This window comes from Cannabis sativa, chromosome 7 (assembly GCF_029168945.1).
Source record: "Cannabis sativa cultivar Pink pepper isolate KNU-18-1 chromosome 7, ASM2916894v1, whole genome shotgun sequence".
In the NCBI taxonomy this organism is placed as follows: Eukaryota; Viridiplantae; Streptophyta; class Magnoliopsida; order Rosales; family Cannabaceae; genus Cannabis; species Cannabis sativa.
In genome coordinates this window covers 52,390,728-52,406,525 of record NC_083607.1, presented here as the reverse complement: position 1 = coordinate 52,406,525, position 15,798 = coordinate 52,390,728, and the positions used below count along the sequence as shown (strand labels likewise).

The window sequence follows — 15,798 nt, the reverse complement described above, 5'->3', positions numbered from 1 at the left end:
ATTTGATTATCATTATCAACACTTGTCGACGAAGATGGTGGGTGATGTACTTCAGGATCAGCCTGAGCGAGAAGAGAGGCGGTAACAGGCGTTAAACGATTAAGTACTTTTTCCCATGCGTGAGCGATACGTAGATCAAGCAAAATCTTGTTAGGGATCATTATCCTGTTGTCCAGAGTCAAGGTGATAGAGACATGACGACGGTGACGAGGGCGGTGTACGTGAAGGAGAGTACTGACGAGGGTGAGGGGCAACGAGACCATGTTGACCATTCTGTGGAAGCTTACCGCCATCTTTAACTGGGACATGTTAGGAAGGTTGGGGTTGCTCCAGTACATGTTAACCAAGGGGAAGGGGATCAGTTCGCCTGAAAACATGGAGGTAATGAGTGTGTTGATGGATGGTGAGGTCTCTTGGAATAGGTGATCAATTTGATGTTGGAATTGGGGTATGAGATGAAGGTGTCGCTATGATCGGTATCTGAATAGTACATTTGGATCACTTTCAACTCCACCCTCATTAATGGTGATGATGGTGGATCATTTTCTTCAAAACTTCTATTAAATCTTGGGTAAATAAAAACTTGGGAGAATGGTTGATTATTCATATTTACTATGAGTACGTGTGTGTTATCTCTTAATATTAATTTCTTAATTAGATAGCTGGTAGATATATAGGGCAATATTAATTCTAATTTCATTAGGAATATGATTATTATGGTGTTCTATAATAAGTAAATGTAATAACATGATGAATAATAAGTAAATTAGATTGATTATAATGAAGGGATAATTGGATAAAGTAGTAATTTTCATAAAATTTATATATTTTTATATTTTTTTTAATATTTTTATGGTGTTCTATAAAAATAATATAAAAACAACAAAAATAAATATATAAAAATAACAGAAAAATAATATCCAAACAATATTAAAATAACATACAAATAACAAAAAATTAACAATAAATTAATAAAAGTATAATATAAAAATACATTAAAAACTCATATTTTCTGTAAATAAAATCGTAAAAATATTTAAAATTTTATACAACTGCATTTTTGTAATTTTTTTGTTATTATGTTTTTTTTTTTTTTGAAATTATCCCTATAATAAATCAATTATAAATTTATAAATTAAAGTTAAAAAAATGTTTAAAGATACATTAAAGTTATTTATATTTGTATAAATACTTTTTATCAACAAAACATAAATTGATATATGAAACTAGATTTTATATTATACAACTCTCTAATTTCATTTTTGGTTAAGAAGTTAATATATTTCTGTATATGTATTAAGCTATAGCTTCACATTTTCTCTTAATCCAAAACATTATATCCCAAAACTTAAACAAACTTTAGCATTCTTTGTATTGTATTACTCTTCAGAAACCTATATCTCAAAACCTAAACATTGTATCTTTTTGTATTTTGTACTAACTGTTGTGTATTTCGTCTTTGTTGCATGAACAATCTTCCTGAGATCTTTGATATCCGGATCACACCTTGGGTTCCAAAGCTTACTCTATTGTAAGCCTCCTCCAAAAAACTCCCCCAAAAAACAGTCTGTTTCTTCTCTGTGAAAAGGATCTGATTTTGTTGTATATTGTTATGCCTTTGATTTTCTGTTTCTGATTCTGTAGTACTGCTCTGAATTTTTGTTTCTCTGCCTCATACTTTTTTTTTTTTTTGAAATGTTCTTTGCCTCTTACTTAATTGTTGTTCTTGCTAGTTTTTAGATATGTTGTATTATAGCACAAAGAGAGGAGAGTTAGTTACAAAGTGTTAATCAACTTTGTAACTAACTTAACTGCTTTTGTCTAGGTTAATAGAGGCCAAAGGCCACCTAGGGATTATTTTACTGCCTTGTAAATCTTTGTGTAATAATCTAATTTTTACAGTGTACAGGTAATATGTGGTTTAATTCAACAGGCTAAACAGACATACTAAATTAATTGAATTTTTTTTTACTGCTAAAATATTTCTAAGCATATTAGAATGACTATTTGAATGTAAAAATAAAAATTGAAGAAATATGCATATTTTATCACTTGCTAAATAAAATTGAATATATATGACTAAGCATACGTGCAATGCACGTAACTTTCGCCTAGTATAATATAAGTGTATGGATAAGAAAATATAAGATATTTATCTCACAAATATTTTTATAATATATATGGTAAATAGCGGCATAAAACTAAAAGTTTGGAGTTTGTAAGCGGCATAAACTCTATATTTATGTTTAGCGGTATAAGTATCTAATGTTTGTAAAACTATAATTTTTCTTTAATTGTGTCAGTACTAACTCTGTTATTATCTTAAATATGGCATATATAAGACCTGAATTCTAAATCATTGGGTCTAGATAGAAACATGTAGTATCAATTACTTCTAAATATTTTTTTAATAAATTCAAAACGGAATCTATACTGACGAAACTAGAAGAAAATTACTGTTTTAGAAAAATTGGATACTTATACTGCTAAAAATAAATATTGAGTTTATGCTACTTGTAAGCTTAAAATTTCGTGCACTTATGCCGCTATTTACCCTATATTATATTTATATTATATAATTAATCAATAATAATATTTTTTTTTAATTACATGATTGTAATAAGAATTTAAAAATTGACTTGAATTAGATTTTGAGTAAGATTGATAAATCTTAGCTATTGATCAAAATTAATTATTCTATTATTTTAATTAAATAAATAATTAACTTAAAACCGAAAGCCTGTATAAAAAAAAAATGAACATGTATAGAATGTCTATTCTATATAAAGTGTGCCTATATAACAGAATTTTTGGTTTATGAGAAATTGATGGGTGATTTTTTATTTATATTAAAAATAAAATAGTTTATTATTAAAAATAAAATAATTTATGAGAAATTTACGGGTCACTTTTTATTTATATATAATAAAATAAATTTCATTACATTCAAAAAATAACAGTTTTTTTGGCTGAGGTTCACAGAATATTTTTATTTAAAGTCGCTACTTAATATTTTTTTTTAATAATTATTAAATTCAAAATTCTGTATCCAAGAATTACTCATCGGGAGCTCCATCAGAAGGAACCATGGCCAATAAATATTAGTGTGTCTTTACATTGTTCAAGCATTGTTCTTTACATTGTTTCCTTGCACTGTTCTTTACATTGTTCTTTACACTGTTCTTTACACGAGATTATCCGATGAAGCGAAGTCACCAGTAGAGGTAAACACTGCATTTTTGGTGTTGTTGTAGGTAAATCTTCCAGTTTGAAATGGCCCGAGTCAAGGAGCTGGCCAGTACACACTTGATACGAGCGGGTCGGGACCTTGAAAACGTAAGAGGAGGATGTTGTCATCGTCAAAATAAAAGTTATAGTATCCAGAGTAATAGTTGGTCTGGGATTTTGAAGACACAAGGTTGGTGTTCATGGTGAAATTTTGGTTAGGAAGAAGTGTATCTGTGGGGAATTTGAAGCTTTCCCTCTTCTGTTGACTGGTTGGTCTCGATTGGCCATCCAAACTATGGTGGGAACAGAGGACTTGGTATCACTATTAAATTAAAGCAGATTAAATGATTAATTTTACTTAGAATTGTTTTTTTTTCCAATTGGTTAAGGCAATCTTTTAAAAATCTCCATTAATATTTAGACATTCATTTTATTATTTGTGGTTTATCATTTCAATAAAAGAATCATGTTGATATCAAACCATCATAGACAGATGAAGCAATATTCGTCGTTTACCACTTCAATAAAAAATTTAGATTATAAGTGTTGTTATATGTATTGTCATTTTTTATTAATTCTCAGAATTTATTCTTTTATATTCAATTAAGTTAGGTAAAATTTAATTTTTTACTACGGAATGACATCATTCATGATGATATTAATATTAATATATAATTTAACAGCTTATATAATTATTTTTATATAATTTAATATTATTATTTAGGTGTTGATTTGGAATTATAGACCTTGGTTTCATGATCTTCAATCAATCAAGTACTTCTCTATCTTTTCTTAAAAATAATATTATTAAAATAATTTGGATATTTATTTATTTCAAAACTATATATTAAATAAATATTTGGCTCGTTTGGTACACCGTATTGTATTGTATAGTATTATATTAAATTATATTTCCTGTAATATTTTTATGTAAATTTATGTAGTATTGACTTGTATGAGTACATAAATATATAATATTTTAGTATAAAATAAAATTTAACATAGTATTATATGAAAATATGATATATAATCTAATTTAATATAATACAATATAATACATTACGACTTAATACAACATACCAAAACATCACATTGTGATATCTACTTATTGCGATTAAATGCACGATGCATTTTAAATTAGGCTTATATCAAAACTAAGGAGTTTTCTTTTGACTTACTAGGTGAGGTTGGCACGTGCATTAGTGCTATAGCTCTCTTTATTTCATTTTATTTATAATTTTATTTGTTTAATTTTTATTTTCTAAATAATTGTAACAAAAATTTATATAATTTAATTTTACGAACATAATAAACAATAGTTTTTCCTTGATTACTTTATTGTATACCGTGTTTTCTTTAATTTTTAAAAATGTACACAATATTTTTTTTATATTTTTAACAGTTTGCAGATATCATGAAAAAAATACTGTCATGTACAGCTGCCCAAATAATACACTTTAATGCACAAATATAATTTTAAATAAATCAAATAAATGTACTTGATTATCATAAGTAGATTTTATTTGTTAAATTAATTATTTACACTATATCTTACCATCTTACATGAAAAATAATAATTTTGTCGATACTATCATATACAAATTATCCACAGAGAAATTAATAATTCAATTATATACAGATCAAGATAGAATGAAAAGTGCAAAATACAAATATTACACTGTTGTTTTGTAAAAGAAAATTAAAACTCAACCATTAAGAGTATCCTTATTTTTCTTTTTTACAACTTTTAGACATGTGTTATCTTTACCTATCCACAATTTAGAGATTAAATTTTAATATCTTTTTTATTTAACTCAAATTTAAATTGTGTATGCTTTATTTTTCGAACATTGATTTTTTGTTTATTTTTGGATTAACTTAAGAACAAATTGCAGTTAGATTATCAAGATTTCTTAAACATTCATATATTGTATTCAGTATTTACTTTTAATTATTAGCAATATTATTTACATTAATTGAATACACATATTAATAATCTCAAACAATAATGAATAATATTTTTTCTTTAATTATTTATTGTATTATTTTTTCTACTAGTAGTTACATATATATATCAAGAAAATAAGATTTGAGTTGGGTTGAGTACTTAGTGATACCTAAATAAAAAAATTCAAAAATTAAAGTACTGAAGGGAATGAGTCATTTATTTAGTTGTGTTTCCAATATAAGCAAAGTCCTAAATTTTAATATGTTTATTTAATCATTTTAAAAACACATTTTAAGTTGCTAATTAATATACTAAATAAGATGTAAAATAAGTTTCAATAGTAATTACACTAAAGTGTTATACTACACTGTCAATCTTGATCGTTCCATGTATTCATACTACCACATATAGCCTAGGTGATTCATGATCAAACCAATCCTCATCATCATGCTCATCCTCCTTCGGGTCAACGTGATTCAACACTTGATCATCATTATCAACACTTGTCGATGAAGATGGTGGGTGATGTACTTCAGGATCAGCCTGAGCGGGGAGAGAGGCGGTAACAGGCGTTAAACGATTAAGTACTTTTTCCCATGCCTGAGCGATACGTAGATCAAGCAAAACGTTGTTAGGGATCATTATCCTGTTGTCCAGAGTCAAGGTGATAGAGACATGACGACGGTGACGAGGGCGGTGTACGTGAAGGAGAGTACTGACGAGGGTGAGGGGCAACGAGACCATGTTGACCATTCTGTGGAAGCTTACCGCCATCTTTAACTGGGACATGTTAGGAAGGTTGGGGTTGCTCCAGTACATGTTAACCAAGGGGAAGGGGATCAGTTCGCCTGAAAACATGGAGGTAATGAGTGTGTTGATGGATGGTGAGGTCTCTTGGAATAGGTGATCAATTTGGTATTGGAATTGGTGAGTGGAGTTGTATGAGATGAAGGTGTCGCTATGATCGGTATCTGAATAGTACATTTGGATCACTTTCAACTCCACCCTCATTAATGGTGATGATGGTGGATCATTTTCTTCAAAACCACTATTAAATCTTGGGTAAATAAAAACTTGGGAGAATGGTTGATTATCCATATTTACTATGAGTACGTGTGTGTTATCTCTTAATATAAATTTCTTAATTAGATAGTTGGTACATATATAGGGCAATATTAATTCTAATTACATTAGGAATATGATTATTCCAATATATTAATTCTAATTACATTAGGAATATGATTATTCCAATTCTATATTATAATCGGGATACTTTTGATTAAAAAAAAAAGATATTATTTATTTATATAATAAATCTGATGGCTAAAAACATTTAGGGAAATTACCAAACTTTTCCAATCTTTATTTTTCGTTTGAAAAAAAAAACCTTTATTTTCATAAATATATCTTTATTTTAATTTTTCTTGCTGAATTAGTCTTCTCCTTCCTCTGGAACTTGGGTGCCTTCTGCGACTTGGGCTAGAGCAAAAGAATGTTAACCTTTTGGCCTCACTCGATCGACCTCAACATCATGGCCGCCGTGACCTGTGAACTCCCGTTTGGTTTGAAGAGGCAACATAGCGTTGAGTACTGGATCTGAAATGGCTGACGCATTTTTTGTGCCCTTCTTTTCATCTTTGAGTTTTAATACTCGTGGCCATAACATGAGTACTGATCGGGTTGATCGTTAATTGCAGGTATTTCCATGGCTGAATTTAATACATGAACAATCTTTGCCCAATTCGAATATATTTGTGAGATCGATATTAGGAATAGAGATTTCTGCTGTGGTTATATGTAGAAACAGCTACACACACTTGCAATATTGAGATTGAAAGAATAGGATTAGCAGTTTCAGTTGATATTTTGGTATAACTTTGTACTTGATAATTAGGTCTCAAGGAATCAAAATTATTTGATCTGTAATTGAGCCATTTCTTGGATTTACTCAATTTTTGTTTGCCAATCAGCTTTTCCTGCTTTCTATTATAATTTAAAATGACAAACAAATCATAATTATTCATCTTAGGATTGGAAGCATGAGACTCTAACGAATTGCTACATTGATTTTGTATCTCTTTGTTGTTGTAATGTTGTCTCGTCTGTGATTCGCGCAACTTACATTATTCGCCATAAATCTTGAGGCTTCAAGTGCAAGTTTATTCATCAAGTTTTTTTTTTTTTTTTTTTTTTTTTTGGGTGTTTGTCTTTTCATGTAGCCTCTAAGAAAATTGAGAATTGAATGAACTTTAATTAGTATATTATTAGTTCTGTTTCAGCTATGTAGAGATTCATATCATTGAGAATTTGAATATTTCAAATTTAAGGTGATATTAAATATTTTTAGGCTTCAAATTAGACTAAAAAAATTATGAAATTTGTGGCTTTTCTATTGATACACTATCTTTGATTTTAAAGGCACTGACCATCTAACTCATAATTAAAATAGTAAGTCAAAGTTTAAATTTTGGAATAAAGTCTTCATAGATTCTTAAGTAGCTTTGCTTGATTGAATTTCATTGTACCCTTCTGTTTGGGAATAATAAGACATAAAATTGTAATAAATTATATTTCAGCTCATGGTTTACCACCTCCCCTGGCCTTAATTAGTCGTTCGTAATCTTATGGAGCAGGTAAGAAAGGATATTGTTTCTTATTTCTTCTTTCTTAGTTGTAGTTTTCCACAATGTCCTTTGTTGTATTTTTTCTTAACTAAATTTGTATCATCTTCTTCCAACTTCAAGGCCAGGTTTGCTTATTTATGCACCATAGGGCTCGTTTGGAACGCTGTATTAGGTCGTAGTGTATTGTATTGTATTATATTAAATTGTATTTTATGAAATATTTTTATGTAAAACTATGTGTGGTATTATCTTTTATGGACACCTAAATATATAATATTTTAGTATAAATTAAAGTTTAACATAGTATTATATAAAAATATGATATATAATCTAATTCAATATAATACAATACAATACAATACGACCTAATACGGCGTTCCAAACGAGCTCATAATGTCTTGAATGAACCATCGGCATGAAAGATTGGTTCGCTAGTAGATTTTGCACCTGATCCTGCACCTCTCATGCAAAGTCACGGCAAGATTTATAATACGAGAGTGATTCGGGCTCTTGAAACTGAAGCATGTAATAGCCAAAGATAGAATACTAGTCAATACTTTAATATTTTACCCACCATACTAATACAATTTTATTTTCATTCAACAGTTAATACTTTAATATTTTACCCACCATACTAATACAATTTTATTTTCATTCAACAACAGTCAATACTTTAATATTTTACCCACCATACTAATACAATTATAGAGACATTGAACCAAAAATTTTCCCAATATTTTTCCATTCAACTATGCCAGTTTGGATGTACAAATTAATTGTACAAATTCCTTCCCCAATTTTTCTAACAAATCATTCTCCTGTTTGCAAGTTTTTTTCCATGGTGATGAAACACTTTATCTTGGAGCTCATTAGATTTTCTCAGCAATCCCAGGACTAATTACTGTCTTTGCTTTATCACACATTGGCCGATCAACCATCCTCCTAACATGGTCTAAGCAGTGCCCCTCTCCTTAATCCCTGCACAATTGATAAATAATCAGTAAAAAAATTGATATTAGTCCAACCACATGCATGAGTAAAAATAGGTGCATGAGAGCTTCAGCTTCTAAAGGGCTCAACTCATGGAATTGCATCCCCCTATTGAAAATCAGAATAGCTCCCAATCTTAGAAGCAAGTAATCATTCAATTAAAACAAAATTACTATCTCAAAGTAACATCCTGCAGTGTTAACAGTAAGAACAAAAAAACATGTGGGAAAAGTGATGAGGTGAGACCACCAATTTCAAGTCGCTCTACTAATGAAAACAGACATGTTTCTAAATCCAAGTCTCTCCATATTCCATCCAAAAACACAAGAAGAGGGAGAGATAAGTTAAGGATATATCATTCCAAAAATAATGCTATGAATATCCCCCATAGTCTATTTCCAAGGAGAACCATAACAAAAGTTGTTAATGGAATGATCTGAGGTAAAATAGCAAAATGTCACTAAACAATTTTGAGAGAACCTGCAAGTGTTTGGGAACGGGTCAGAGGGCTAAGTTTTTTTTTTTTTTTCAATAAAATATAATATAAAAATTATAAACATTAATGTATATAAATATAAATCAATGTTTAAAATTATTAAAAATAAACATGATACACATAGAGTGATATAATAAACATATGTGAATATTATTATTTTGTTTATTAAATTAGTATGTTTAATAAATAGAAAACAAAATAAACATATATATACAAAGTATTTTATATTATTAGTATGTTTATTATAATTGTAAATATAAAAATAGACATAGCCAATTTATACTATACTAAAATACATATATTTTCTTTCTATTGTTTCTTTATATTCATTATTTTCTAATGAATTAGTTAACGAATTTTCTATTGAAATACAATTCTTACATCAAAAAATAAATAAATAAACATAACTTTATAAATTCCAAACATTATTTAATTAGCAAAAATAAACTAACACCAAAAACAAAAAAAAAAAACAAAAAACAAAAAACAATTTTTTTATGTATATTATTTATTTTCTAAAAAATTATTAAAAAATAAACATGACACACATAGAGTGATATAATAAACCTATGTGAATATTATTATTTTGTTTATTAAATTAATATGTTTAATTAATAGAATATAAAATAAACACATATATAGATACAAAATATTTTATATTATTGGTGTGTTTATTATAATTGTATACATAAAACATAGGTAATATTTCTACTATACTAAAATAAATATATTTGTTTTCTATTGTTTCAATATGTTGATTATTTTCTAATGAGTTAGTGAACGAATTTATCTATTAAAAAAAAATTCTTACATCAAAAAATAAATAAACAAACATAACTTTATAAACTTCAAACATTATTTAATTAGAAAAAATAAAATATAAATTGTAGATAAGTATATATGCATATAATTTACCTAATGGACACAAAATTATTTATGAAAAAAATTAATATTGAGAATCATATATTTTACAATAAATAAAAATGTGATAATATATCAACAAAATATATAAAAAAAAAATTGCATACATTTATAGCACAAATAATAATAAAAAAAAAATACAAATAAAAAAAAACACTTGTAAATAAATTAAAAAAAAAAACTAATCTTCTTATTATAATTTTTATAAACATAAATGTTTAAAACTTGAGTATATTGTATTTGGATAATAGTTTTATAGGAAAGAATTAAATAGTGATTTAATCTAAATACAAATTTTCAATATTCGTAATAATTGTTGATTTTTAAAATTATATAAAAAATATATAATTATTAATATATCATCATTCAATAACTATAATAATGAGTTATAATAAATCAAATAATCAAATACTTACTCTTTATATATTGTATAATAAATTGAAAATAATTTTCTTCATAATAGATAAAATGTATGATTATATGAAAATAAATTATTATGCACATATATTATAATAAAATTATATAATGTATACATTAGTGTAAATTGCCCTTTAAAAATTGACCTGAATTAGATTTTGAGTAAGATTGATAAATCTTAGCTATTGATCAAAACTAATTATTCTATTCTTTTAATTAAATAAATAATTAACTTAAAACTGAGATCCTATATAAAAGAAATAAATGAACATAATGTAGTTACATATATATATTTTAAGAAATAAGATTTGGGTCGGGTTAAGTACTTATAGATAGGTAAATAAAAAATTCAAAAATTAAAGTACTGAAGGAAATGAGTCATTTATTAAATTGTATTCATATTTTAAGTTGCTAATTAATATATAAGATGTAAAATAAGTTACAATAGTAATTACATACTACCACACTAGAAGGTTATAGCCCTTTTATTATTTGATGGAATCAATCCTCATTCTCATCCTCATCCTCATGCTCATCCTCCTTATGGTCAACATGATTCAACACTTGATTATCATTATCATCACCATGCTCTTCCTCCACCTTCTCATGATCATTATCAAGCACTTGATCATTATTACTTGTGGACGAAGATGGTGGTTGATGTAATTCAGGATCAGCGAGGAGAGAGGCAGGCCTTAAACGATTAAGTACTTGTTCCCATGCGGAAGCGATACGTAGATCAAGCAAAGCGTTCTCAGGAATCATAATCCTGTTGTCCACGGTCAAGGTCATAGAGAGATGACGACGGTGACGAGGGTGGTGTGTGTGAAGGAGAGTACTGATGAGGGGCAACGAGACCATGGTGACCATGGTGTAGAAGCTTACCGCCATCTTTAACTGGGACATGTTAGGAAGGTTGGGGTTGCTCCAGTACATGTTAACCAAGGGGAAGGGGGTTGGTACGCCTGAAAACATGGAGATAATGAGTGTGTTGATGGGCGGTGAGGTCTCTTGAAATAGGTGATCAATTTGGTATTGGAATCGGTGAGTAGAGTTGTATGAGATAAAGGTGTCGCTGTGATCGGTATCTGAATAGTACATTTGGATCACTTTCAACTCCACCCTCATTAATGGTGACGATGGTGGATCATTTTCTTCAAAATCATTATTAAATCTTCCGTAAATGAAAACTTGAGAAAATGGTTGATTATCCATATTTAGTAAGTGTGTGTTTTCTCGTAATATAGGTTTCTTAATTAGATAGGTGGTACATACATATATAGGACAATATTAATTCTAATTTCATTAGGAATATGATTATTCCAATTCTATATTATAATCTGGATACTTTTGATTAAAAAAAAAGATATTATTTATTTATATAATAAATCTGATTAAAAAGATATTATCGTTATGTATTATCTGGTTTGAAGTGGAAATTAGTGTAGCTTTACGCGTCAATAAAATAAAATAAAATCATCCCCGCCAATTACGCATTGTGTCTACAAATCTCCTTAAACCCCAAAACTCACACTAAACTAAACCTTTCTTCTTTCTTCTTCTTCTTCTGGGTTCTCTCTGAGAACATAATATATAAGACATCAAGAAAAAGTCTTATATATATATATATCTAATCAACAATGGCGGAAGAACAAGGAGAAGAGTACTTGTTCAAGATAGTCTTGATCGGAGACTCAGCAGTGGGTAAATCCAACCTTCTCTCCCGTTTCGCTACAAACCAGTTCGACCCGACTTCAAAAGCCACAATTGGGGTTGAGTTTCAGACCCAGGTCGTCGATATTGACGGAAAAGAGATCAAAGCCCAGATCTGGGATACCGCCGGCCAAGAGCGTTTCAGGGCAGTCACTTCAGCTTATTATCGCGGCGCCGTCGGTGCTCTCGTCGTTTACGATATCACTCGCAAGTCTACCTTCGAAAGTGTCAAGCGTTGGCTCGATGAACTTACCAGTAAGTACTAATCTTATCTTCTTTCTTATCCATTTCAATTTCACTTTAATTTATTTCATTATTTTCGATTATGATCAAACAGATAAGATTTTTGGGTACTCGATCATCAATTTTTTATTGCAATTTTTTTTAATTGATTGGGTGTTTTATAATCATCTGGGTTCCTATCTACTGAGTAAGACAAAAATTCCATTCAAAGATTCTGTCTTTTTTATATAAAAATTAAGAAAAATGAGAATTAAATTACATACAAATAACACAAAAATAGTAAAATTCAAATCCGAGTTAATGGCAATTTCTAGAACTCTCAAGAGGCATGTTTCCCTTCCTCCGTCCGGTACCCAAAATGGGTTTTTGGTCCACCCTCCACGGTGGTGTGGTGGCAGTTGGGTTTGGCATCTTCTCTCCTCCCTTCATCATTTCCCTGCTCAGAGCATTAATTGTGAAATTAATGCTTCTGATGGTTATTATCTCCTAAAGATCCTCTCTGCTGTAACTGTTCATAGTATTAATTACAACTTTCTCTTCCCACAAAGCCTTAAGCCTCTTTTGTCAACCCCTTATTTATCCATAACCCTCATTTACTCACACCATCAAATCAATAATCTGTCTGAAGATATGTTCTCTCTAATAGAAGAGGCGGCGTGGAGGCGAAATGGTGATGATGAAGCCTGGGGGAAAGCAATGGTCTGCAAAACTACTCAAGAGGCTAATGCTAGGGATCAACCAAGAGTCTTCCTGAAAGGTCTGATCTTTTTCATCTATAAATCTCGTCTTCGTTTTCTTTATTGCCTCATTTCTGTTTGGTTTTTGTTTTTGTTTGGGTTGAGTAACTCCTCAGTTTTCAAAATGATTTCTCTAAGTTCCTGTACCGTTCCCCCTCTAATGCTCACTCCTGATGAGAACATGGTCTATACCATGAATGAAACTCAAGATGAAGCCTCCCCTGAAATTAGCCTTCTCCTCAAACTCTGTACTGTTAAACACTTTAATCGTGCCTCCCTCATCAAAACTCTAGCCCCAATCTGGACCTCTCAGTGCCGTTTCCCTGTTACCATTTCTGAACACTCTGATGGTCTTTTTCTTGTCACCTTTCTTTGTGAGGGGGATAAGCGTAGGATCCTAGATGGGCAACCTTGGCATTTTGCCCAAAGTCTCACTATCTTTGCAGCCCCTGATGTTTCCTTTCCTATTACCCCTGATCAGATGCATTATGTGCCATTTTGGGTACAGGTGTATGGGATCCCTTTTAGGTGTAAATCCTATGATTTAGCTAAACTTATAGCTGCTGGGGTGGGAGATTTGATTCAGGTGGATAGCACCACCCTCAAAGATGGGACTGGGCCTTATCTTAGGGCTAGGTATCTGTTAGATGTCAACAAGCCTATTAGGAGGGGAATTAACATTTGTTTTATCAAAATGGGTAGAGAATTCACTAAGTGGCTAGACTTTAAGTATGAACGATTGCCTGACTTTTGCTTCTACTGTGGTAAGCTTGACCATACTAAAAAATACTGTCACGCTTATTTGCAGAAATGTGATGAGTCCCTTGCCCCACCACATTGTCCTTATGATAGGTTGCTTTGTGGTAAAGAAAAACTTTCTGAGAAACCTCTCCCATTCGAATACCCTCATGCCCCAGCTATTACCATAGCTGACCTGGATGTTACTGACTTTCCTCACGAGGGCCAATCTAATAACCCTTTCCTTGCGCATTCGGTTGGCTTCACCTCTCTGCTTAATTCTCAAATAGCCTCCATTTCCAATTTGAGTGCTTCTGGGCAATCTGCTAGTGTCATGATCCCTACTCCCATGAACCCAAACTTCCATGTAAGCCAACCTGTGGTAACTGACTCCACTATTGTCAGTGACACCCCTGCCTCTGTTACTCCTGACATGATCCATGCGGCTCACTCTTTGGCTGCAGCTATGCCAAGCTTGGGTTTGGGTCATGCTGAGGGTGCTTCTCAGGCTGCTGTGGAGGAGGCTTTGCAGCCTGACTTGCAGGTTAGAGGAAAAGGGTTGGCCTGTGCTTCTGGGGTTAAAAGGCCATGTTTTCAACCCTTTCAAGCCCAGGTTGGTGGTTCTCTGCGGTCGATGCTTAAGAGGGCCCGTGCTGGTGAGTCTGATTCTGGTGGTGCTTCTTCTGTTGGAACCTTTGAACAGGCGGGTGATGCGGAGCACACCCGCCCAGAAAAATGAGTTTTATGAGTTGGAATGCTCGTGGATTGGGGAGTCCTCGAGCATTCAATCGTCTTTCCCAAATGGTCAAGAATCATCGACCTAATGTTCTTTTTTTGATGGAGACTAGGCTGAAGGCCTTTTCTGTGGATAAGTTTAGGCAGTCGTTAGGTTTTGTGTCTGGTTTTGAAGTCCCAAGGCAGTATTTTGGTGGGGGGCTTCTACTTTTGTGGGATAATGATGTTAATATTACTGTTATAAACTCTTCTCCTAATCATATAGACTGTACTGTAAATATTAATGATAATATATGGCATTTTACGTGTTTTTATGGTTCTCCTGTTAGTTCTTTTAAACATGTTACTTGGAGATTGTTGTGTAGTTTGTTTTCTAATGCTCCTAATCTTCCATGGTTGGTCATGGGGGACTTTAACAGTTATTTGTATAGTTCGGATAAAATAGGGAGTGATCATCTTGACTCTTCCTCTATGTCTCTCTTTGCTGATTTCTTGACTAACTTTAACATGTTCCCTGTTCAGTTTCTTGGAAATAGGTATACTTGGACTAATAAAACTATTTCAGAACGTTTAGATTGGGTTTTAGTGTCTGAGTCTTGGAGTGATCTTTATCCAAACCATAGTCTTCAGCATCTTAGTTATTATGGCTCTGATCATCGTGTTCTTAAGCTTAGCTTAGCTCCCTCTAATATTAACTACAATGTTAATAGGACTAGGCGATTTAGGTTTGAGAATGCTTGGCTTGAGGACCCCTCTTTTTATGGTGTGGTTAAAAATGTTTGGACTAGTGCTTGTGTTTCTAATTCTGATCATGATCAGCATAGTCACCTTATAGGTGGGTATAAGAGTTTCCTCAAGAAGCAAGGGGCTTGCATCTCTTCCCTAAAAAATTGGAATAGGGACAATAATCTCCTTTTTAAAACTAGAATCCAACACCTTACTCATGAAATTAACATGCTCCAGGATCAGTTGATTTTAAATAATGAGGATAGGGCTCGGTTGGGTAGA

At 31.0% G+C, this 15,798-nt stretch overlaps 1 protein-coding gene and 1 long non-coding RNA gene across 7 annotated transcripts in view; both read left to right on the top strand.

Moving 5' to 3' along the window:
- The first annotated feature begins 6,539 nt into the window (after positions 1 to 6,539).
- Positions 6,540 to 8,464, top strand: LOC133039873 (uncharacterized). 2 transcript variants are annotated; one of them, XR_009688818.1, is made up of 3 exons: positions 6,540 to 6,873; positions 7,753 to 7,809; positions 7,921 to 8,464. It is a non-coding gene; the product is annotated as an uncharacterized LOC133039873 (long non-coding RNA). The 2 variants fall into 2 exon arrangements; XR_009688817.1 differs by having other exon boundaries at positions 7,753 to 8,464.
- Positions 8,465 to 12,034: 3,570 nt separating this feature from the next.
- Positions 12,035 to 15,798, top strand: part of LOC115696854 (ras-related protein RABA5c-like) — a 28,276-nt gene continuing 24,512 nt past the window's right edge. For all 5 annotated transcript variants that reach the window (XR_009688811.1, XR_009688810.1, XM_061118934.1 and 2 more), the window contains exon 1: positions 12,035 to 12,592. Coding sequence is in view for 3 of the 5 variants with exons in the window: in XM_061118934.1 (XP_060974917.1) it covers positions 12,265 to 12,592 (328 nt within the window). In the remaining 2 variants the exon portion in view is untranslated. The remainder of the gene's footprint in view (positions 12,593 to 15,798) is intronic.